Raw genomic sequence first — 24,390 nt, 5'->3', positions numbered from 1 at the left:
TTATGGCAAAAACAGCTATGTCATAACGGTACTTTTTTTTATGAAGAATAATATAGGATCATTTTTTTTCTTTTTAGGAATCACATTACACATTGTTTTTCTTTTTGTGATGCTGGAATTAACTGATGATATTCCCACAGATTTAAATAAAGAAGAATTATTTGACCTGCAAGTGTTTAGAACTCACCTCAAAGCAGCACTGTATTTATCATGACAGTAGACGGTGGGTGATGTAGGTGTGTGCGCTGCCACTCAGACACTGAGTCACTAATGAGGGAAGGAGATAACTTGGAAGGGTTGTGTACATTTAATGATCTATGCATTCATTTGTTCCATTTTGCTGTACAAAGTTAGGAAAGCAGCGTTCAAGTGGAGTCTGTCATGGCGTTTGAGTAAAGACAGACGCAGTGGGGCTTTGAGAGCACAGCCCAACTGTCGCTAAACCAAACCTTGACGGTGCACCCTTAACTGACATCTTTATAAAATTAAAAAAAAAATAAACTAAATCAAAATTCAAGTTATGACAGTCTTTAAAAAGATGCTGCAAAACAACGATATAGTTTCTCAAATGTTACATTTAGTTTACATCTGCAAATATAGAGACTCCTGTTGAATCTTAATGCTCGCTTCATATCACAATTATTTGGATGCCGTTTGTTTTATGCTTTTCTCAGATAAACCATGCTGGGCTTACAGCCCGGATGTGGTTTAATATATATATATTTTTTTAGTAAGAACCTGGCATGCACTTCACATCTGCTTGTTGTCGTCGGGTTTGGGCGGGGGGCGGGGCTAGGGGGAAGGAGATAAAAATCACATTCAGTCATGATGGCTTCTACATTCCAGTTGGATGACTTTGACACATTTTTTACTGCTAATATTCTTCACAAAACGAGCAAAAGAGCTGTTCTGAAATGGACTGTAGTGCGTTAGGTTAGTGGATAAAGCTCTAGAAGTGTGAGTGCAGGTTTAGAATAAGTTACATTCTGGAGTAAGTCATAAAGGGACATAACTCTCAAAATCACTGTTTTCCCCGTTCATCCTCACAACAGGATGGAAAAGACAGTCCGGAGGACAACATTGCTTTAGTCCAAGAACATGCTGAATTAGTCCTACGGGGTCCCCAAGATGCTTTGGTTCTGAAACAGGCCACATGTGGCTGTGCCGGGCCGGGGTGAGGGAAAAGTGGAGGAGTGGGGTGTGATAGCCGAGGGGGAGAAGCCCCTCAGGAGAGTTCAGATTTGCTGAGAGCGATGGCCAACTCCAGGTCCTCTTGTTCTTGCTGGGTGAGCCTGGCCAGACGCTCTTTCTCCTCGCGCTCGCTCTCGCGTTTTGCCCACTCGATCATGTCGTCTTCCGTTGGGTACTGACACAAAAGACACACATAGTATGTTAACAGGATTGTGACCTGTGACTGAAATGTTGGTTGACGCCACAAAAAATAAAATAAAAAATGGTGCCGCCACCATGATCTACAGTAGTACTCCGATTTACAGGATTAATTCATTCTGTGAGCATGTGAATGGAAATGCCATTAATCTGTTGTCGCCTCCCTCCAAAAACAACAGACATTTTTATAAGGTGTTTATTAAGAAGGAAAAATGCACAGTTTGCCCATCATGATTAAATCATTGCGACTACTTCTGGCGTACACGACTTGGATTCCGCAGGACTATAATAGTATATATAGTCTATATATAATAGGACTATATAGTCAGGAAGACACAATCGAAGACGACTTTCACAACTACTGTAGGTGACTCAAATTGCAGTAATATTTAGGGCCCGACCGATTAATCAACCAACGTTGTCTCTTTTAAAGTTGCAAATTTATACTTTGTAATGAATGTACAAAATTTATACTTTGTAATGAATGGGGTATCCCCATTTGTACACCCGACGTTAAACTACATTTGATCCATCCAGACATCATCACACGATTGTCGCGGGTGTGCTGGATACCATCCCAACTGACTTTGGAGTAGATACAGGCGGCCCGTTTCTTCAAAAAAAGCCTAAATCGGAGCATTCGTATCTCAAGGCACCAAATCAGTTTTTTTTTAACACTGGAAAATAGCTCTCACAATGTAAAATCATTTTAAAAATACATCTATAAAAACACAACACTTAAAAGACAATGTAAAAAGAAAAAAGGGTTGATTGATATTACGACCAAGTCACACACACAAACATGCTGATCACTGGTGTGTTGTGTGCCTTTGGGTGTGACAAAAAGTCAATGTCATCAGTAGGATGGAGGCAAAGTCTGGGTCTCCGTTTAGCACACGGTTAGTTCCGTGTTAGCGTCTTTATTTTGTATTTGTGTGTTTGACTGTCCTATTCAATAAACGGCTCAAAGTGTATTGGGAAAGGTCGCTAAAAGTGACTCCGCTTGGTACCACCATCCTATAAAGTGTGTGAAATTCTTGTAACCTTGTGGTTGAACCTGCCTGCATCAAAATCCCTCATCACCTCTGCTGCTCACAGCACCCATATTTGCATGATCCTGATGCTGACTAAGATCACGTGACCTATTTGTGAGGACTACGCACTTTTCTAAAGCGATGTATGACAAAAATGCATGTATAAAAGATCCACATTAGTAACCCAACAACAAAGGGTTTTAAGCAAACAACTAAATATTCTCACACTGTTTCAAAAAAATAAAAAAATCCAGTGCAAAGAGGTCTCGCATAAAAAATACCATTCAAGGACGGCACAAAACAGCTGAACAAGAAACCAAGAACTTATTTTGTACATTTTTTCTCACAAATCAAGTCACTCACATTTTTAATATTCTTGTGGTGCTATATTTGTCTGTATATTATTCCATATCGACAAAAAAATAAAATAATTAGGCGTACTCACATTGTAGTATAGGCCACTAGAAGACCTGGCGGAAGTGGAACAAAAACGTGTCTGCCATCTAGTGGTGACTGGTAATATTACAATTTAAAACGACAGTTGACCCCTGCATTTTCATAGTGTGTAACCTACAGATTTGCATATTCATGGATTTTTTCATATTTTGGATATGTATGTTTTCATATTTTGTGTGTATCATATGTGAGAAAAGGACAACAGTTTTCAACAGTTAAGGCATTGAAAAAAAAATCCAAAACAGAAAATGACGATGGAGGATGAAAACAAATCATGCAAATCAACTTAAGTGAATTTAAGAGGATGAGGATAAGGCGTGACCACATAGCATGTGATCAGTGTACCAGTAGATTAAAGTAGGATCAAAATTGGGATGACGTTCCCTAATACCGTATTCCTTACAGAGAGTACTTCATGTTTAGTTGAAGTAAGGCGTGTTATTGCAGTAGGCCTTACTTTGAATAGAGGCCTTTCAGGGTGGAGAAACAATAACGTCTGGAAATGTCAGAAGGTCCAATTAACCTGTGTCCCCACCTGTTGCCGCCCAGATTTCACAGGGACTATACAAACAGGTACATTTCATTTGAACTTCTCTCAACTTTTGAATGCAAATATCCAACAATTCCAAGTGTCAGTGCTTAATGCACAACGTGCCGTTCTCTGAAAAGGAGCTGAATATTCACAAATGGGGCGGCCCGGTAGTCCAGTGGTTAGCACGTCGACCTCACAGTGCAGAGGTACGGGGTTCAATTCCAGCTCAGACCTCCCTGTGTGGAGTTTGCATGTTCTCCCCGGGCCTGCGTGGGTTTTCTCCGAGTGCTCCGGTTTCCTCCCACATTCCAAAAAGACATGGATGGCAGGCTGATTGGATGCTCTAAATTGTCCCTAGGTGTGAGTGTGAGTGTGGATGGTTGTTCGTCTCTGTGTGCCCTGCGATTGGCTGGCAACCGGTTCAGGGTGTCCCCCGCCTACTGCCCGAAGACGGCTGGGATAGGCTCCAGCACCCCCCGCGACCCTAGTGAGGATCAAGCGGTTCGGAAAATGGATGGATGGATATTCACAAATGTTTGATCCACGAAATCTTGCAAGGCCGTCCACTTTTATGCCTTTCTGTGACTCTTACAGTCTTCTCTGTTGCAACGTGCTCTTAGCCCGTGGCCTCTTCCACTGCTTGAAGCCTCGCTGTAGCAAGATAGCGTTGCTCACTTGTTACATGTCACCTTTCGGTCTCATGTCAAAATGTGAGCAGCACAATCAAGAGTTTAATACTTCTTTCCTGACTAATTCTTAATTAACACCTGTTGCAAATTCAGCTCCTTTTTACAGAACAGCAAGTTGTGCAAAAAGACCTTTGAACAGTTGTAACGTGCATTCTCAACCCAAATTAGGCACACCTGTATAGGTTACAGTGCATTTTAGGTTAATTGGGATATTTTACTATAAAGCCCAGTAGATTGCAGTTTAAAAAGGAGACCGAAAGGATTTCAAAATATTTGTGTTTCTTCCCCAAAATATCCTGTTGCCATGTCATGCTATTTGTATTTTTATTTGCGTGCCCACACGCGCCCCTCGATGGAAACGTGGCTGTGTCATAAAGGGAAGGACAGCTTCCGAGAGGTGCCATCTGTCTGTCACCATCAAAGTGTATTCTGGGGTGAGGCGTTGATTTAAATGAATGATAATTGAGGGATGGCATTTATTACAATGGAAGATATTTACATGTCTATTTGATTTAGTGTTGTAAAAGAGGCCCTAACCTCTCTATACTTCAATGCTATACACGTTTTTCCTTAAATAACAGCCGCTGCTTTAATCAAAGCCATTCGCCAATTAATAACCAGTTTCATTTAATGAGCACCACACCTCAAATAGCAACATTAAAATGTTTCATAAGCATTTCCTGTATTTTGTGATGGCGGCACAACTGATAATTCAACTTTCCATTATTTCAAGTGGATGGTGGGAGTGGGGTGGGGTTGGGGGGGATTGGAAGTCAACCACTATCACAGAATGGATTGCGATCAACTTTCAGGGGATTGCAATGTACTTGCTTTGAACGACATAAATTCTGTATGAAAATGAATGCATGTGGCACTGTCACGGTGGAGTTTAACACACTTAAATAAATAGATTGGAAAGTTTGGCTGACAGTCATGTTGCAAAAGCTCATGCGGTTACATGCAGATAGAAGCACAGAAGTCAAAGAGGGCGCCCTTGATTTCACTCTTTATTTAAAGTTTTCGATATAAGGACATGGACACAGACACACACGCACACACACACGAAAAGCACTACCTACATAACACACACACACGAAAAGCACTAGCTAGATAAGGAAAGGTGTGCAGGCATCATGCGGGTATGTGATCTGCGAAGGAGTGGCAGTAATGAAATCATGCATCCCACATTGCATTGCTACAATAGGACCTTTTTATCAATTTAAAGCAGTGCCATCAAAACTTTGTAAAATGTATTTCACTGCACTGCTGGAAATATGACATGTGCTGTACCGCAGACTCAAGAGGAATTAAAAATTGCATGATCAGTTGGGGTGAAGCTGTGAATTAAAATTAAGTTTGGATGAGACTTGCGATGGCGAATGAGAGCCAGACAAGCAACCTCAAATTCCTCCTCCCCGTCCTCCATCATCCGTCCATTCACTGCCCAGCATTCGTGCGACTGACTGGCATATGTAACAAAGCGTGCAAGACGTGTAGCATTGGTCCGTGGCCTCAACACTATTAGAAGCAATGAACTACATTCGCAACCTAAATTGTAATGTTTGTTCTCATGATTTTGAATTGTTTCTCTTCCTGTGCAGTACTTGTATGTGAGATTTGTTTTTGTCCAATCAGATTTGCTGCTTGGTCAATCTGATCTGCCCCAGGCCTTTCGAATCAGTAGTGTTGGTTAATGCAATTCAAACGACAGCGCTGCTTTGAGATGCAAGTTACCTAACTTATGAGATTTTCCCGACCCCTGTAGACATTTGGCCGATTTTTGACTTGCGATATCGGTGCTGTATGGTGGCCGTGAACTCAATTCAACTCATTTCACAATAAACAGCAGCGTGGCAATATTTCATCAGAAAAGAAGTTCCAAAAGGTTTAATGCCACCCGCAGTTGAAGTTTACTGTCAAACTGAATTCAAAGAGAACTTGGGGATTGAAAACAAGCAAACTACGGTGCCTTCAGATAGCATTAAGCTAGCGAGGGCGTAACAAATGGAAAATGCCATTGACATGTTAATGGTGAGCATCGACAGTTTTACACAAATGGTGGAACAACACATGTAGTCAGATAACTCTGGTCAACAGCAAATTTTAATGAGGCTTTAATGTGATCCTAATGTCTTCTCTTTTTCTAACATCAGGTTTTTGAGATATTTTAAATCTTTGTTTGTCAGCTAAGTGGCCCTCAATAACGTCATTATTTTTCTGTCCAATGACTGGTCAATTAACTTTGATCACAACAACGCCTCTGTAGCGATCAGAACCTATTCGCACCTTGAATAATCAGCATCTCATGTGAGTATGATGCATTTATTTAAATGTTTTAGTCAAGCTATGAGATAAATACCAACTCTGAATTGCTCCAGATGATGTGCCATACGTAGTATAGGTGCGTGCTGTTATATTGCGTTGAGTAATATTAATGGTTTCTATAGTCGTGTTGTGTTGGTTTTAATAGGTTGATTAAGTGGGGTAAATCACCGCTGAACGCCCGGGTACCCAAAGTATATTGTACAGTGTGTCATCACATCCTTAAATACAGGCGCGTCCAAACAAAACATGAATAATAATTTAACGCATTAATCTTTATCTCCCCCCCACTCAGCCCCACCCCCCAAAAAAATTCCACCACATTTATGATTAAGGAAAATCAAAGTATATGTAAGGAATGTGTCCACACAGTTTCCTGAAAGTGTTGATCGGTTTCTTGTGGCAATGGATGGAGGGATTGAGAGAAAAGCACTGACGAAAGAAGGTGTATGTGTGTGTGTGTGTGTGTGTGTGTGCCTACTGAGAGTCAGGTGGCGGTGAGGGAGAGGATGAGGAGGTGATGCTCACTTTGTCAAAGCTGGCAAATCGGTCAGCTTCCTGAACATGTTGACGAGGAGGGGAAGAGGGGGCGAAGGGGTCGGCTGCGGGATCCTTAGCAGGCAGGGAGGAGGAGGAGGAAGAGGAGGAAAACTCTCCCGAAGTTTGCGTAGGGAAGTGGCCACGTCGGTGGAAGGAGTCTGCGGACTCGGTTCTGGAGAGGGAGGCTCTCTTACCTGCGATAACCAAGCGAGTGCGTATTTTAGATGGTCACGCAGGCATGCTAAAGCTGCTTTCCCACAAGGGCTGACTGATTTTGTCATATAATTGTGACAATGAGATTTTTTTCCGATTCAATATGGAACTGTTTATCAAGGTCCTCTTACCATGCATTTTTTTGTACACACACGAGCAATAAATTAATCTGAATTCCAACAAACAATCCACTACATAGCGTTCCTCACTTCTGATTGAGCTGCTTGAAAATTGCATCATCAACAACTCTGTACTGACCTGGAGGTGGAGGTGGCGGTCTAGTGGGCGTACCCGTTTTGGGAGGCAGGGCTGGGGGAACTTCCGTGTTGGCGGGCTGGCTGTCGACCTGGAACAAGTTCTTATTGTTGATGCCGAACTGATCGGCGCCGTTTGACTGCAACATTCGTGAAAATGCATACAGAGAGCAACGTTAGGAGTTTAAATGATTCATTTTCTGGAATAGTCACACTCACTGTTCTCAGTTTCACTATGTTTTGGTTTCATTTCATGAACCAGTTGTATTTTTGGATTCTTCTCGATGTGAATCTCTGTTCAACATTGAGCTGAAAGAACACTCACTCACCATTTCTTAACCCTCTTTATTTAAACCAACAGTTGCTTCGAGAGCCCAAAAAAATACAACTGGTTCATGAAGCAAATTTGAAGCTTCACTTTCCCATCACTAGTAATTTTTATTTTTTTTAACACCCATCCATTTTCTAATCCACTTATCCTCACGAGGGTCCTGGGCATGCTGGAGCCTATCCCAGCCGTCTTCAGGCAGTAGGCGGAAGACGCCCTGGAGTGGTTGCCAGCCGATTAAACAAAGTAAATTAATAATAAATTAAATATTAAATAAAAAATACATTTATTATGTGAATAGATTTGACTTTTGTTCCTCATTTATTTTTTGGTTGTTCATCCAAGTTTTATTTAAAGTTTTGAAACCAATGTATAATCATGTTTATTAATCGTGATTTCAAGACCAATCAAACCAATAATGATTATTCGTTTTTCCATATTTGCTGAACGCTGTGGTGTAATTTACAGGCAGTAGAGACAGAACAATACAGTGGTAGAACATCGTGGCTGGCTGCGAGCTTGTGTACCATAATAAAAGAGACATAATGCGAAGTCATAGACAACAACAGTGTATCCACATCCCACTGGACATCAACTACTGTAAATTTTCTCCCAAAAATTTTGAGGCACAATCACGATGCTGAAAAAAAATATTACCTTCGTCAGGGCACTGAAGTCAGCAAAGCCCCCTCCAAATGATTCATTCCCAAACACAGCAGCAAACGGATCTTTAAACAAAGAGCACAATAAACATTTGTAACCTATTAGGTGTTTGGTATCCCCACGAGAAAACAGCATAGAAAAAGTCCTACCCGGGTCCGAGTTGGCGCTCACTGTGGTACCACCTGGAGCGAAAGGGTCATTGGCTGCTGCGAGGTCCTTCTAAGAAAAATAAATGTTAAATTAATCTAACATGAGTTTGTGTCTTTCAATGTCTTACAGTGGACTCACCAATGCCAGACCAGCGGTGGGCGGAGAGGTGCTAAACGGATCTTTGCCTGTGTACTGAGAACCAAATGGATCTGAATCACCAGTGGCGTTAATCGAGTGAGGGAACGGGTCTGATTGAGCTGTGTCTTTGCCCGTAGAGCTGAAGGGATCTGCGGCTGGTGCGGCTGGATTCGTAGGCCGGGAGGTGAAAGGGTCTGGTTCTGTCGCCGTTGCTGAGGCAGGATCGTTGCGCTTGGCCGCAAACAGGTCTGGCTCTGGCGCATCAGCGGTGTTCCCAAACGGGTCCGTGGAGCCACAAAAAGGGTCGTCTGAGGAAAGATGGCTGCTGGCGGTTTGCGTGAAGAAATTGTCTGTCGCAAAAGGGTCTGACCCTATGAAAGGATCTCCCCCAAATGGATCTGGGGGGGGGGGGGGGGGGGGGGGGCAAAACAAAACATAAAATTCTCTGGAATACGATGCAAGTTAATGCTGGAATTTTTTTAAAGACAATTTAATTTTTTTGGAGAACTAAAGCAAATCCCAGAAGGGGGAAAAATTCTAAAGAGCAAAACATGTTTTGATTAATGTCTTTGTTATTTGCATTTTCTTTTTATTGAAGCACCCAGGGTCCTTGAAAATTACCAGCATTTCGGCAAGAGCATAGTAACTAACACGAGATCAATCCATTTATTTTCTACAGCGCTTGTCATCAGCATCAGTCTTTATGCTAGTTTGACGGTTAAGAATGTTAAAATGCTGCCGGTACAGTTTATGAAGGATTTATGATGGCCACAGGAACAAATGAATTCACTTCACATCATTTCTTACAGAACCATCGACATGGAAGAGAACGTGTTAAACTTCGGAGATTCCAATGCATTTGGTATTTGCTTTCTACAACTTACCAGCAGTGTCCACTTTTCCAAAGAGGTCATCTTTAAACGGATCATCTATCAAATAAATGTCACATTTTCAAAGCTTCGGCATCAGAAGATAACAGACGACACATGGCATAGATCTGATGGGGCTCACGTTCTGTAAATGGATCTGCGTGGAAGAAATCCATCTCGGGCAGAGATGGCTGGCTGGTTTGGGCCGGCATAGCGCGTGGAGGAAGCGCTTGAGCTGGTAATAAGGATGGAATGACTTCTGACGAGGCTGCAGCTTCCTGTTTAACCTCTGGGTCTGGTGATGACACCTGCCGAAAAGTGTTGGCTTTGAGTCACTTTGGACAAATTCACGATTCACAACTTCGAAATCGTGATAACCAAAATGGTCCAGCATCACACTTCGTTCCCTTCCTGTTAAATTGTCTTTCGTTCCTAGATAACTTTAATGAATCAAGGGCGCCCTCTGCTGGCTAAAATACATTTGACTTCAACTGCTTTCAAGCGCTCGCACGACTTCACATGACAATACATCACAGCCGATGCTGGGATAGGATTGGAAAAAAAAATCTGTGCATTAGCGGACTTGCGCATACTGAAGTGTATGCGGAGGTACACTGCATTTTGTATTTTATTAATTCATGGGTTAGTGTCATCAAATTCCACAGGTGTGATGCAATGTCAAACAATTAATACCCTATAAATCAATCCATCATCATTATTATTGAATGGGGCGGCCCGGTGTCCAATGGTTAGCGCGTCGACCTCACAGTGCAGAGGTACGGGGTTCAATTCCAGCTCAGACCTCCCTGTGTGGAGTTTGCATGTTCTCCCCGGGCCTTCGAGGGTTTTCTCCGGGTACTCCGGTTTCCTCCCGCATTCCAAAAACATGCATGGCAGGCTGATTGAATACTTTAAATTGTCCCTAGGTGTGAGTATGAGCTTGGTTGTTGGTTGTTCGTCTCTGTGTGCCCTGCGATTGGCTGGCAACCGGTTCAGGGTGTCCCTCCGCCTACTGCCCCAAAGACGGCTGGGATGGGCTCCAGCACCCCCCGCGACCCTTGTGAGGATTAAGCGGATCGGAAAATGAATGAATGAATGAATATTATTGAATGAGAAGCCTTGACCTTAGGTGGGCTTGTTTTAGGTGACGCCACAGCATCATCTTGGGCTTTCGAGGACACATCAGGTGAAGGGTTATTGTGTTCCTGGAGAAGTCACAGAGGAAGGTGTGTTATGTCAACATTCAGACTGTTTAATTATCCTTATTGTTACCTACATTCACAGTTTTCTCCTGTGGCTTGGGACGCGTCGACAGAATTGTGTACTTGTCAGAGGGGGCCAAGCTACTATAGAGGTCATCCAAAGCATCAGACTTCAGTTTTTCCTCTTCTGGAGTCTCGGGGCGCTCTTCCTCCTTCTCCTCCTTCAATCCTTTCTCTGTTTGTTCTGAGAGTTCTTTTTGGAGGTGTGAGGGAGCAGCTGGTTCATCTTCCGCTTGCTCTTTAGGTTGGTCCTCCTGGAAGGGGTCCCTGTGGTAGAGCTCTGGCGTGGGCCCTGCCGATCCGTTGACCATGACAGGAGAGTCGTCTTCCAAAGCTCTCTTCCAGCTTAGCTGGGCTGCCATCGACCTCTCCTCCACCTGAAGGTCATTCATTCTGTGTTGGACCTGAACAGCAGTGCGGATAGAACCTTAAAAGTGAAGCGCAGTACGGCTAAAGCGACAATTAATACACTAGTGAAACAGGTTGGGACGTTTTAATCTGACCTGAGCAACTTGTGTGAAGGAGTCGCGCACAGACTCCTGCAGAGGTGTGAGTTGCTCCTGTGCGGCTTGCACTTTGTCCTGCAGTTTCCTGCTCTCCTCCTGCAGAGCTAGAAGCTCCTCTCGAGCCTGGACCAGGTCCTCCTCGTACTGACATATCCTTTGCTCCTGCTCCTCGTGCTCCGACTGCAGCGATGTAATCTGACGGAGAGTAAATTTGGGTCAATGATTAACTCATTCACTCCCAAAGACGTTTTTAAACGTCTTTTCAGACTTGGTCTAGAATTGGCTGGTACTGAATGAGTTAAAGACAAAAAATAAATCCGTCTGCTTTCGTGAAGGATGACAGAAATTAGAGAATAATTACTATAGAGAGGCTGAAAACAGAGGATATGAAAAATTAATTAATGGTTCTGAACAATTATTCAGTTTGAAAAATGTGCACAGAAATAAAATACCCCGCTCCCCTCGACCTTTGAAAAAACTGTTACTGCAGGCTAACAAATTTTAAAATATTTGTATTTTTATTATTGGGTGAGATAAAATACACTTCTTGCATTGTGTTTGGTTTTTGTTGCTGGATTAACAATGGCCATTTTTAATACAACATACAGGCACATCTCAATAATATATTATAACATATTCAATTTGGTAGCTCAATGAAAAAGCTGAAATTATTATACATATACATTAAATTTGTGAAAATAACTGATTTGTCAAAGTGAATTTTGTTTGTTATATTAACATTTGTTGGGATGGTGAAGTTTGATAATCAGAAAAAGTGTCATCAGTCATGAAATATTTCACTCTGTGTGTAGTGAAACCTTCCAGTCATTAAATGTACAATGACATTCACATTTTGAAAAAAACTGAAATATAGTGAGTTAGATATTCAAATTTCTGAAGATGTCCCTTTAATGATGATAAATTAAAGGCCAAATCGACAATCATATAAATGTACTCCTACCTTTGATTACAATATATAATTAAAATATGCTCATAACATGTATACGCCAACAACAAGTGTTTGTAATAATCTTTTGTAACCTGCTGGTTTTCAAGGAGGTGACAAAAGCCTTCTGCCAAACCCACCAGTTGGCTCTCTTGGCTGGTCTGCTGGCGAATGTGGGCCAGCTGCTCCTCCAGTGAGCCTTTCTGTTGGTCCAGCTCCTCCAAAGCCTCCTGGACCTTCTGACGCTGAGTCTGAAGCTGCTGTAGCGCCTCACTTTCTCTTGCGACCTCACCCTGCAGGTCCTGTGGAAATCATGGTGCTGTCATTATGGAACTAAATCGGCAACTCAAACTTGGGAAAAGTTTTTTTTTTTTAAGCTGTTTAAGGGAACAAATGTAAAATATGGTGGACTTGTTACACATAACCAGATTTCGTGCTCAGTATGTAACCATAATGCTACTAATTCTGCATTCCCCTGCCATGCTACCAGCAAAATATCATGGCTTAAGAGAAGGCAAACCGCTCATATATTGACAGTTAAACTTCACTTGACACTTGTGACTCATCTGCAGAGCGGAAATAGCAACGGGGGCTTTCACAGGAACGTTCACAAATTTTCATGATACAAATCTATTAGAAATCAAGATGTTAACCCTTACATTGCAGCTGAACTCATGGGTGTGTGTGTGGGGGGGGGTTGACAGAAAAAAACTAATTATACAAAGCTGAAATAGACAGTTTTACAGATTCGACATAATTTTACAGGTCTGAAATGAATTGTTGCATAGTAACTCTGTTTTATGTCCTTGAATGAGCATAAAAATGGCAACAGCTTCTCATTCATAAATCATCTGAACAAAAATAAGGTATTTTCAATGCCAGTGAAGAGAATACAAATATGGAACTGGATTTACACACCGAGTAACTCCAACAGTTTACATCATCTCAGTAACTGTTCATGTAAATATCATTATGAGGGCAATGGTTACAAAAGTCAAAAGCCCCATATGCTGAGCTAATTTATACCTGGCAATATTTTTATTTTAGGTCTGGCTATGGTCTGAGCAGAAAAACAGTGAATATGTGATGGGGGTTTTTTTAGCCCTGGAGAACCCACAGGGTCAAATTTGGCCCCTATAAATTCTGCTACTCAATTGCTACCCTTAAATCCCAAAGGGTCAAATTTGGCCCTAATCCTAAAAGCGTTGAATATTTGAAAAAACATATATTTTGGTGTTCAGTGAACATATTGCAGTCATTTAATGTATAATTCATAATTTTCCAAAGAAGAAAAGGGTTCTTGGGTTCTGCAGGGTTAATGGCAAAAGCGAGGATAGGTTCCCCAAAACAGCGAATATGTGAGGCTTTTATTTTAATAGCAAAAGCGAGTATAGGTTCCCCCAATACAGCGAATATGCAGGGTTTCGCAGACATGTTTCCAGAAATGAGAATTTCAGTTAACATCCAAATGTAGCTTCACTAGAAAGAAATGACAGTGAGCTGAAAGTTATGTGGGAGTGTGTGCAGGTATCAGGTCAATAATGACTGTGTAGAAATAGATACAGTGCAGTGAAAAAGCCAAGCAAGCAATCTAAGTTCCACATCAATACAAGAGTCCCTTGAGAATACTCCCACATTTTTCACTGACAGGCAACTGACAGACTGGCCCTTTAAGGCACTATCGCCCAAAATAGGGCTCCATCTGAGGCGTGAAACATTCCGACACACCCACACAAGGACACCAGCCTCTTCGACTCCGTTGTTGTTCATCAAACATCTGAGGTAGCTCGTGCTATTTCAGTATTTCTTATTTCAACAAAAGCAGTCACATTAAATATTGACTGTCCTGCCTAGAATGCTATCCTAAAAAGGCACGTGGCAAAAACAAGTATTGCATGTTCCAACAATTGCGATGTCAAAACCAACATTTAAAATTAAACAGTTGGTCAATAAATCGGTTTTACCTGGACCTCGTTGCTGCGCTCACTGATGGCTGCCTCTTTCTCCTTGATCTCGTCTTCCACCGTGGCTTTCTCCCTGCGGTCCCAGCACAACAGATAGGAACATTGAGCCAATGAGGACAAAGAAGGTATGATTTCAAGACTGCAACGCCACAGCCAACTCTCAGTTCGGTGTTCAGCCGCAACCCCCTGCTCTTCCTGGACAACCATGACCTTTGATTTAAATGGAAATGCGAATCAAATAAGGACAAGGCTCGGACGCCACGATGAAGCGGAGAAAGCGAGCTTGCGCTTGATCTGTCAAGTATGTGGGAGATGAGAGGTGAGAAGCAGAAGAATGGCATGAGGGAGGAGGAGTGGAAGGACCAACCTACATCCTACTCTTTTCGCCTCAAAATCTGTAACGGAGTTTTATTAAGGCAATTCTAAGTGCATTTTATTTTAATAGCTTGTGGCAAAAGTTGGTAAATTAGGCATTATGTACTGCACAATTTCATAAAATCCAATACAAGATCGACATCGAGAATTGATTGAGAGGTATTCATTCAACAACACATTTACAATCTGAACAAAGACAACCTTACATCATCTGCACGTCCATTAAACTTGCATCTGAGCATGTTTGTGTGTATATGCAGACAGGACATCACGCAACGCTGCCAATAAATTATTTTATCTTCTGTCATCTGACTCACCCTAAGATGTCTGAAATGCTTGACTTTAGTCCCGCAAAGTGAGATTAGTTTTTCATAAAACAAAGTTAGGACAGTGTCGACGTTTATCCTCAGACTGTCAGCTGTTTCTGTTATTTTGATATTGAACTTAATGCAGCTTCAATCAAATGAGTATTAATATCTTGGTAAAGACATTATTATTATCATTATAATTTTTTTGTAGATCCCATTCGTCTTTCATTTGTAGAGCATATATCAGTGTCTCTCACATGAGAACAGTTTCCACCAGTAGACCTACAGTACATATCCATCCTCTTCATCGCACTGCTGCAGGAAGTTACTTAAGTGCGTCCTCTTCTTGAGAGATAAGTGAGGGAGGCTCCTTCCCCGCATACTCATGAAAAGGGACGCAGCATTAAGTCATTTCTTGAAATTGATCAGCTGGAATCTACTAAGAAAAGCACACACCTCTTGCTATTCATGATTACAATATAGTTGGTCCAGCTTTCCACACGGGGGTATGGAGGCAGTGTGGTGAAGACAGACGTGGAAGTAGCAAAGTCCTTTGAATATTGTATCTTGAATTTGTAGCATTCAAGTGGTGGGGCCCAAAGAGGCGGAAGCCTCTGCTTACTTCATTAGTAAATCATTCTCGTCAGTTCAGAGTGTGTGGATCAATTCATGGAAAACACTGCACTCTGGTGGTCAGAGCAGATCATGCCATCATAGAAACAAACGTACTACACTTGAGGCGCCATATTTCCATCTTGAAAAATAACAGTATGACATGATGATTACCGAACAACTTAGGACTGAAATGTTTGAATAGCATCACTCGCATGACTTTTACTATCATACAAATCGTACCTTTGTAGTTCAACAATTTCGTTACTGAGAGAGTCCAGCTCCTTGATGGCAGAGAAGTCAGCTGCCAGGTTGGCCAAATTGTTCTGGAGCAAAGGAAGCACAGAGATGAGTTAATTGGAGGTAAGGAGCCAGCAGATGTGAACATGGGTCTGAATATTAGATAGCAACGAGCAAGTTACGTAACGGCACAAAAACACAAAATGAACAACTACACTGATGAGGTCACTGGTGAAGAAAAGTTGCACATGATAAAAACACGAATGTATGCAGTGGTCCTGTAATGGGCATCTAACCAGATGTGGAGCTAAAAAAACAATAGGAACAGAAACTTCAACACTTGTACTAAATGTATATTGACTAATAACGGTGAAAAAGAAAGTGAGGTGACTAATACGGAGGAATGAAATGGACAGCGTAAACTCACTCGGGGAGGCGGTTCCATCCGCATAAGAAGGGGGCAGAGTAAAAATGTGAAGTGCAGAAAGAGAGGGACAAAAAAAAAACTGTTGCAATGACAGCAAAGGAAAAACAAGCCAAAAAGTTTAAAGAAGTTTAAAAAAAGTTTAAGCAAAGCAGGAGAAATAGTGAAGAATGTACCCTTTTAGAAAAAGGATCCAAATAGGAACATCACTGAGCAGCACAAACAGGCACTCAGTTCTGACTCTCAAATGTTAAAAAATGTCATTCTGTAATTCTGTCAACAAAGGCTGATTTTTTTTTTGTCAAACAACTCCAAGCTAAACTAGTTTGTTGACAGGTGATCACAATTTGCACCATTTTGTGGTCAAAAATGGATGGGAGGGCTTTTAATTGATTGGCGAAATCACTGTTGAAGGCCCATATTGGAAACCCGGATTCGCATAGTCGCAGATTTTCTTTGTTCTTTTCAATTAAAAGAAAAAAGAAAAATCCAATAACAACATTCAATGGCCGTCAATCATATGCGGACTTTTGCTATTCACGGACCGACCCGGTCTCCATCTCCAAACAGCAGGGCTAAACTGTATGCTATTACATGAATGGAAACCAACGAATTGTGAAGTGAAATAGGCAAATCACACCTGTTTGATGTTAAGTCTGTCAGAGGGAGGGATCATCTCCGGGGAAAGGCTCTGCGGAGGCTCCAGACCTCTTGTCAACTTCTGATTGATCAGATGTAATGCCAGGGCGAACTGCTCTCGAGTCAGTTTTCCAATGTCGCCAATGTCACAGAGCTCCCTGAGGGAAGGACGGCGCGCAGGTTACACAACAGACTAACGATCAACGCCCACGGGTACGGCAGATCACAATTGTGTTCGACGATTATAACAGGAGCCAACAGAGCAGACAGACGCAGCAGGACAGAAAGTAATTAGGGAAAACCTATAAGCCCTGTATTTTTCCGGACCTCGACAGGCAACAGTGTCAGTTTTCCATCCAGGGACATTTGATTTCCCTTAAAAAAAAAAAAGACTAAAAAGGCTAATACGAAGGGGCATGGCCTGCTCAGCTTTAATTTGATCACGAGCCCCGTAAACATGTGGTGTGTTAATGTAGATGGGGGTTTTTTTCTAAAGTTGGTGAATTAAAATATATTCATTGATTAAATTATTATGTATTCATTTATCTAAAAAAATAATTTGTAACACAAAGATCTAATAAGTTATTTTATTGGATTTTGCACCATGTGAGGTTTTTAACTTCATCTACGAATGAGGGAAAATTCTTGTAGTGGACCAACATGCAGGCGCCCCACGTTCCCTTGAGCATTAACGTTTGCCCACCCTTGGTCTACACTAACACTTAAACTTACTTAAAATATGCTTCTCTATGTTACCCGGCTCTTCTTAACTCATTCATTCCCAAAGACATATTTATGTCTTTTCAGACTTCACACATTCAATCCCATGTTTTTCTTTTTTCCTAGCTTTTTTCCCCCCCAAGACTGAAAGTCTTTTTTTTTTTTTTTAAACGGGTCTGAAAATGGCTGGTACTGAATTAAGAGTGGTTGCTACTATACAATTTTTAGGAGCAATAGAGTTCACAACAGGTGAGGATCCAAATTGAAACAAGTTATTAGTTTCTTACCAGATGCGTGCCAGGGTAGCAGAAGGCAGCCCCGTTTTGAGAAAAATATCTCTGACTTCGGCTCCAGACACCAGGCCATCCATGTCTCCGTCTGTCTTGCTGAAGAGTTCGTCATATTTGGCTTTGTCCGCCGGCGACACCACCCACTAAGCAGATGCCAAAAAGTGCATTCAAGGAAAACGGCAACTCAAATGATACAAGCCAGAGTCGAACTATCTCATGCATGCTCAAACCGTAACATGATTTACCTTCACATTCCCTTTGGTCTTGCTCTTTTGAAAAACACACTGCGCTATCCAGTTTGAAATCATTTTAAAACGCTTGACACAAAATTAAGCTGTAATCGGCAGGATGGACCGGTAGCGTACTCACAGGGGCGGCTGCTGGCGTCGGGGCAGGAGCCGGGGTGGGTTTAGGGGGGTGGGGCATGGCCTTAGAGCCAGCATGGGAGGCGCGACTGTCTTTGATGGAGGGGGGCGAGGGTAACAAGGGCATCACGGGAGGCACCGAGGGTTTTTTTCTTTTGGAGGGTGGAACCAGGGGAGGCGGGAGAGACATGGGAACAGTTTCTCCTTCCAGGGCTCTGTACACCAGATACATGGCCTGACCGGGCAGGTTGACAATAAAATGCATAAAATATGGTGAGAATTATTGTTCCAACGTTTGAAGTTCTCACACTTGCAGTAAAATAGTCTACAGATATGGATTTTCACAACCTGTAAGCCGTTCAAAACAAAATCTCATATTCAAGATAACAGAACGTAACGACTTTAAATAGTGGTACAGACAAACTATAAACAGATGATTGAAAAATGCCGCTCACAATCACGCCGTTTTAATTAGCTGCGTTTCTGTTTCACAAACCCGCCAGTCTTAGAGAGTGCTTCTAAGACTGACATCGTGGGCAGGCTCCCGAAACAGAAGTCTTGTTTCACTGGTGTTATTTCACAATTTCTTCGACTGTATTTGAAAATAGACTCGCTGAACTGCTTTTCATCATTCCGCAGTAATGACAATAATGAACAACCTTAAAGTTCTCAGTGTGAGATAATTTGACGCAACCGCCACTGGACTTAAGCGACGAGCCCTCCCACAGTGTCCATAAAAACACAGCATTATTACCTAAACAGTTTAAACTGCTCCAATTGGATGTCTGATTGTATATCGACCAGATTCACAGTAGTGTTTGCTATCCTCACTTCTTACCACAGAGAATTCATCTTTGTCCAACATGCCGTCTCTGTCGATGTCACTGAGCTCCCACACCTTCAAAACAAAAATCATAAACATCATTACAAACTTGTGTAGAATGTTAACCGACACATTCATTTTGTCACTTCCTCAAAAATATCACGCCACCCTTAACTTAAGTAATAAGAACACAACCTTTTTACTTGCTTCAGCATAGTGGTGCATTTGCTGATGTTGATGACGCGACTCATCAAATTATTACAAGTAAATTGGAAAACTCGCTCAATTTCCAAAAGCGCATTTCCCAAGTGGAATTCCTTGCTTTACAATAAGTTAAAACAGCGCAGCTAGCAGCTCATACCCGGCCCAAAATGTCGACTGGCAGTTTGGAGTTGAGCAGGACAGGCTTGACTTTGTCTCCTGTTAGCATCCCTCCGACCGGACCAAGGCTGTCAAAGATGGAGTCAAACTTCAATTTCTCTTCAGGCTGAAAGAACAACAACATGGAAATAAATAAATTTTACATACAAATTGTATGTTTTGTGTATTATACACGAAGTATAGTGGTGACATATTGCAGCTGTTTTCTTTTCTTGGTAAGGAATTATAGCGAATACCTTGACGACCCAGGCAAGATCAGTGGTTAAGGCCCCTGCTAACAGCGGGCTGCTTGTGTCCTGCTGGGAACCAATTCAACTAGCTTCATTATTTCATGTAGGAAGAATAATAATGACTTCAAAAGTGAATGTAGGCACATGTATCGGATCAGTGATTTGTGACGTAGCCGACTTACAAATTTGGGGGGTGGAACAGCCACATTAAGGCTCTTGAGTGCCACCTCCAGGCCATTTTGAGCACAAGCCACCAGGCGTAGCGCGATGAAAAATTGCTGTGGAGATAACATCAAATTACAGTCGATCATTTTGTCAAAAAACTAAAACAAATGCATACATTCTAATGGCCTTCTACCTGTTTGTTGAGAGAACCCTTCCGTTCCGAGTCAGACAGATCCCAAATCTGCGGAGGACATTTATTATTCACCAACAACGCACGGGTAGGCAAAGAGCATCATTTAACAGGTCGGGTTCAGGCTTGGCTTACCTTGCCCAGAACCACGTCTGCCAGGCCCGACCGCTTCAGGAACAGAGCTGCGTCAGCTGCTGCCACTCTCCCGCTGCCTCTGGGATCCACCTGCAGGAAGGCACGCAAAGCCAAAGATATAATCCATTAGAGATAAATCATAGTTGTAACATTCTGCATGAGCCAAATTGTTTTGGTCCACAACAGTCACCAAAAGCGAATGCAGTTGTTTAAAAAAAAAAAAAAAAAAAATGTTGAGAATGTGGGAGCCTCAGGCATTTAAAACAAGACTGACAAATAAAACCAAAGCTCCATTCTCAGTCGTAGAACAGCATCAGTAAGCAGCCTTTCATGATGGCCACAGCCCTCTGCCCACTGTCATAGTGGGCAGAGGGCCGCATAATTATTTCATAGTCTGACTTGCTGTACAGGAAGTAAGAAGTGAAACATGATTCTATTATATGAAGCTAATGTACTTCAGCAACATGCTCCCACCAGCCACAACATTAGGTCCAGAATATGCGCACAATCGAATGAGCTCAATACTAATGCAAAAAATGATTCAAAGCGGTATCCTTTTGTTGTGGTTGTACAACATACTGAGAGTTGCTTCCAGGTGTGGTGTTTTCAGCAACTGCAATAACATGAATGTTGTTTAATTAATACCTCCATTCGATTGTGCAGGTGTACCTAGTGAAGTCTCAGTTGAGTGTATAACATTTGATAATCCCAATTCAATCGATAGATTGTAGATGGGTGATTTTTATTTTTTATTTTGTGCTCTTCATAAAATAGGACTTTGACACTGATAATGTATGCTCATACCTGCCGATAGTATTTGTCGTAAATGGGATTTCCACTGGAGAGCTGTTGAGGAAGAACAACAAACATTTATTGAAGGACTGCATTGATGGACACCCATTTTAAAATCTCTTGCAAAAAACAAAACAAAACAAACTTTTTCCTTTAAAACAATCAGACATTTAAAGTGTAGGGTAAAAACAAAACAGGCTTAGTGTCACCCTCTTGAACGACGTGTTCTTTACCGTAATTGCTTCATGAATTAATTCGTAACTATTCTAGTCATCAAGGGGTCAATCCAACGAGATATTTGGATTTTTGAAGAAACCAAAGGCTCTGCTAGACTTGTTTTGTGAAGAATGAAGACATTCTCGTCAATGCATGCACTTTTAAAAGGCTACGGGTCAGGAAGCCGCGGCGAAAGAGTAAGTTGGCGATGCGGCATGTCTTCCGCCGCCACTGCCCCCAGGCTAAGGGTAAGAACTTTATATGTTAATAGATAAATTGATGTATAAAAAGGTGTAGTTTCCTTATTACCTAACAACAGCATAATGGATCAATGATTTGCAAGAACGCAAAATAACACAACTGAGGATATACTGTATGTCATATCCTCCCAAAACTAGTCACTTTCCTCTTTTTCATGGCTGACCATCCACAGCTGGGGCAAAGAGGAAGTCGGCACTTCCTTCTTCATATACCCGATGTGTTGATGTTCTCTTAAGAGGAGCAGGTGCAGCGAAGAACAACACAGCGGCTTGCGTAATGAGCGCCTTGCACAACTTGCCAAAATCACTCCAGTAAAGCAAAGATCTTCTGGATCTCTCAGTGGCGTTTGGTTGACCACTTAACATTTAACGTTAGCAACTCTCAATTGACAGCCGAATAACTGGGCACTCACACTTCACTATGGCCAAGCCTGTTTTTTCACACAATAGTGTGCCTGGAACTAATTGTGGCTGCAAACAGAGTCATCATTGTACGAGTTTGTCCACTTGATCTTGACTGAGCTGTCAATTATGTCGACACCTCCAGAATACTTCACATGACATCGTCATATTGAGCTGAACAGTTTTGAAAAATAATAATTTTGTGCAACGCGACCACAGTCTGAACGGACAGGTTACATAGAGCCAACCTACAGTATATCTCATCAAAAATATTTCCTCCAAGAGAGCTTGGGAGGTTGATGGACAATTGTCTGTGAATCTGCAATGTTGTTTTGAGTTTATATTTGATTTGAACTTAATCCCACTTGAAACATGAAGCATACAGTTTTGTGGCGATAGCGGTAATTCAGCCACACAAACGGTTCATTTATTATGCGTGGCAATAAAGTGAAGTCATCTTTAATAGACGTCTCCAAGAGATGATGACATCGAAAAACCTCAATTCCCCAAAATATTTCTGGCTCCTCCCGCATCGATCCTCTGTAGATATGAGATGATGAAAAGATACGGCCCTACAAGCTGGACCAATTTTAGTTGTGTTGGGAGTGACGCGGTTTCTTCTTCTGCGCATCAGGGTCACTTTAGGGATACTATGTAATGTGAATGATTACACACAAAAAACAAATAAATAACATAAATCTGAATCGGATTTCAATTAAAAAAATACTAATTGAGCATTACGTTTTTGGACGGCATGTAAAACTCATCTGAAATTGTGAATGAAAATATAACATATTGTACATGTATTTTCAGAGACTATTAAAAAAAAACAATAGAAGTGCTTGACTTGCATAAACAGGCCCATGACTTTGCAACTATAGGAAAATGTGGGACACACGGTGACAAAAATTGAGAATCACCGGTCTAGTAAAACCCTTGCTTTAATTCACTGCGATTAACTGGATTAACCTGCAAAAAAAATGTTCCTCAATTTTAGAAAGTTGCACATCAAATGAAGTAAAAAATAAAGGCTGCCAACCAAAATGAAGCACGGGTTTTTAATTTCCCAAACTGCATCTTTTGAATTTAAAAAAATGCATTTTACTACTTTCCACTGTCAATTTGAATACGATTAACTGTTCAGCCCTAACTTTTAACATACTTGGTCTGTAAAGGTGATTCTGATCATTGTAGTTTGTAATATTTCTTGGGAAATAACTGATCATGCATCTTGTTATTTTGTATTTTGTTTTAAATCAAATTACTCACCAGTTACTGTGTAGTGGACACACAGTCAGTTTGTTTGCTGGCTACCCAGACGACAACATTGCCCGAGCTGTCGCAGCAATGAACCCACTCAAGTGGCATGCACTCGGCTCCTTTGTGTTGTTAGAGGCAACAGCGGCTCGGGTAGCACCTCGTGGTGACACCCGCAACAAGACTTTTTGACAGCTTGGTCGCCAAAGCCCACTCAAATGTCACAAGGGTGGCGTTTACTCCTAATCGCAACGATAAACGACGGTGTGCTAAGAGAGGCTCGAAAGTGGAACTCCAACAATTATCGACCCACGTTGTCGTCTTTGCACTTCCATAACGCAAGCAGACTTAATTGTCCAGAAAATGACAGTCCAAAACAGCCCCCAGCACTGCCACACATGTCACGTTCACGCCACTTCAAGCACCAGTCAATAAATACGCAGTGAAAACAAGGCCCTGGTGTGTCACAACGGGCACTTTCCAACACAATTAAAAAGGAAGCTTCTCAAGAAGACGCCGATTCTCGCAAATGTCATAAAGCGGATCCAAAGCACTGCATTCAAACTAGCTGGGAGCTAGCAAGCTAGCTAGCTAGCCTCGCCCTTACGCAGTCCCCGAAGAGACTAGGCACAAACTTTTCCCAGTCACAAGCAAAGCACTGTAAACTTCCCCCCGAAAAAAAAGAGCAAAAGAATCGAAACGGGACAGCGATTTAGTGCGCCCGAGTCCTCTGCAGATACCGAAGGGTTTCCGAGCGGAGAAGACGGCGGACACGAAGCGCTGGCTGCCGTCACAAGTAGAGTTCGGACGAGAGTGTTACCTGGGTCAGAGTCAGAGAGGCGGCCATAGTCTTTCTGCTTCCCACTGCTGCCTTCACGCAGCGCTGCTGCCCTCTCAGGCTCGCACACACGCGGGCCGTGCGAAATCCTGGAAGTGGACTTTCACTACGACTGGAATTGTTAGACGCGTCATCGCTCTTTCGGGTTTTGACTTTTTTGTTGCTTTGACTCATACACTTCCATCCTAAAATTCACCAGCATTATGTCAATTTAAAGTAGACATTGTAAATACAGGATTTCGAGTGCTCCTTCAAGTTTTTTATCCTTTAAAAATGCCAGTACTGTATCTTATTTGGTTAAACTTAGGTGTGTAGACTTTGCATCCACTGTAGGTGAGACCTGCAGTTGACTGCGAACATTCCAGTCAGCTGTTCAATTTTCTCCAGGTCCAACTTATTTCCTTTGGTTTTCCCATGGGATTTTCAGAATATTTGCAAAGGTATAAATGAGTTTCAAAAAGAAAAAATATATA

At 41.9% G+C, this 24,390-nt stretch overlaps 1 protein-coding gene across 6 annotated transcripts; it reads right to left on the bottom strand.

Annotated features, from left to right (window-relative positions):
• Window positions 1-284: 284 nt before the first annotated feature.
• eps15 (epidermal growth factor receptor pathway substrate 15) lies at window positions 285-23,994 on the bottom strand. Of its 6 annotated transcripts, none has more exons than XM_086115417.1 (25): window positions 23,900-23,994; window positions 20,957-20,998; window positions 20,153-20,242; window positions 20,021-20,068; window positions 19,845-19,940; window positions 19,669-19,731; window positions 19,413-19,538; window positions 19,067-19,126; window positions 18,233-18,463; window positions 17,861-18,006; window positions 16,855-17,011; window positions 15,794-15,876; window positions 14,256-14,328; window positions 12,432-12,593; window positions 11,343-11,540; window positions 10,854-11,243; window positions 10,702-10,782; window positions 9,720-9,885; window positions 9,593-9,637; window positions 8,709-9,106; window positions 8,570-8,639; window positions 8,415-8,485; window positions 7,434-7,569; window positions 6,904-7,156; window positions 285-1,366 (listed from the first exon to the last, which is right to left on the bottom strand). In XM_086115417.1, exons 1-25 carry the CDS (start codon window positions 23,924-23,926, stop codon window positions 1,345-1,347), a joined length of 3,234 nt encoding a protein of 1,077 aa, XP_085971543.1. In that variant the 5' UTR covers window positions 23,927-23,994; the 3' UTR covers window positions 285-1,344. The 6 variants fall into 6 exon arrangements, with proteins under 6 accessions (XP_085971543.1, XP_085971539.1, XP_085971541.1 ...); XM_086115413.1 differs by having other exon boundaries at window positions 6,951-7,156; XM_086115415.1 differs by having other exon boundaries at window positions 6,951-7,156; window positions 8,570-8,636.
• Window positions 23,995-24,390: the final 396 nt, after the last annotated feature.

This window comes from Hippocampus guttulatus, chromosome 7 (genome assembly GCF_054856545.1).
Source record: "Hippocampus guttulatus isolate MCC_2025c chromosome 7, RoL_Hgut_1.0, whole genome shotgun sequence".
Taxonomy (NCBI): Eukaryota; Metazoa; Chordata; class Actinopteri; order Syngnathiformes; family Syngnathidae; genus Hippocampus; species Hippocampus guttulatus.
The sequence above is the reverse complement of the archived record's forward strand: the minus strand, read 5'-3'. Positions and strand labels throughout refer to the sequence as shown.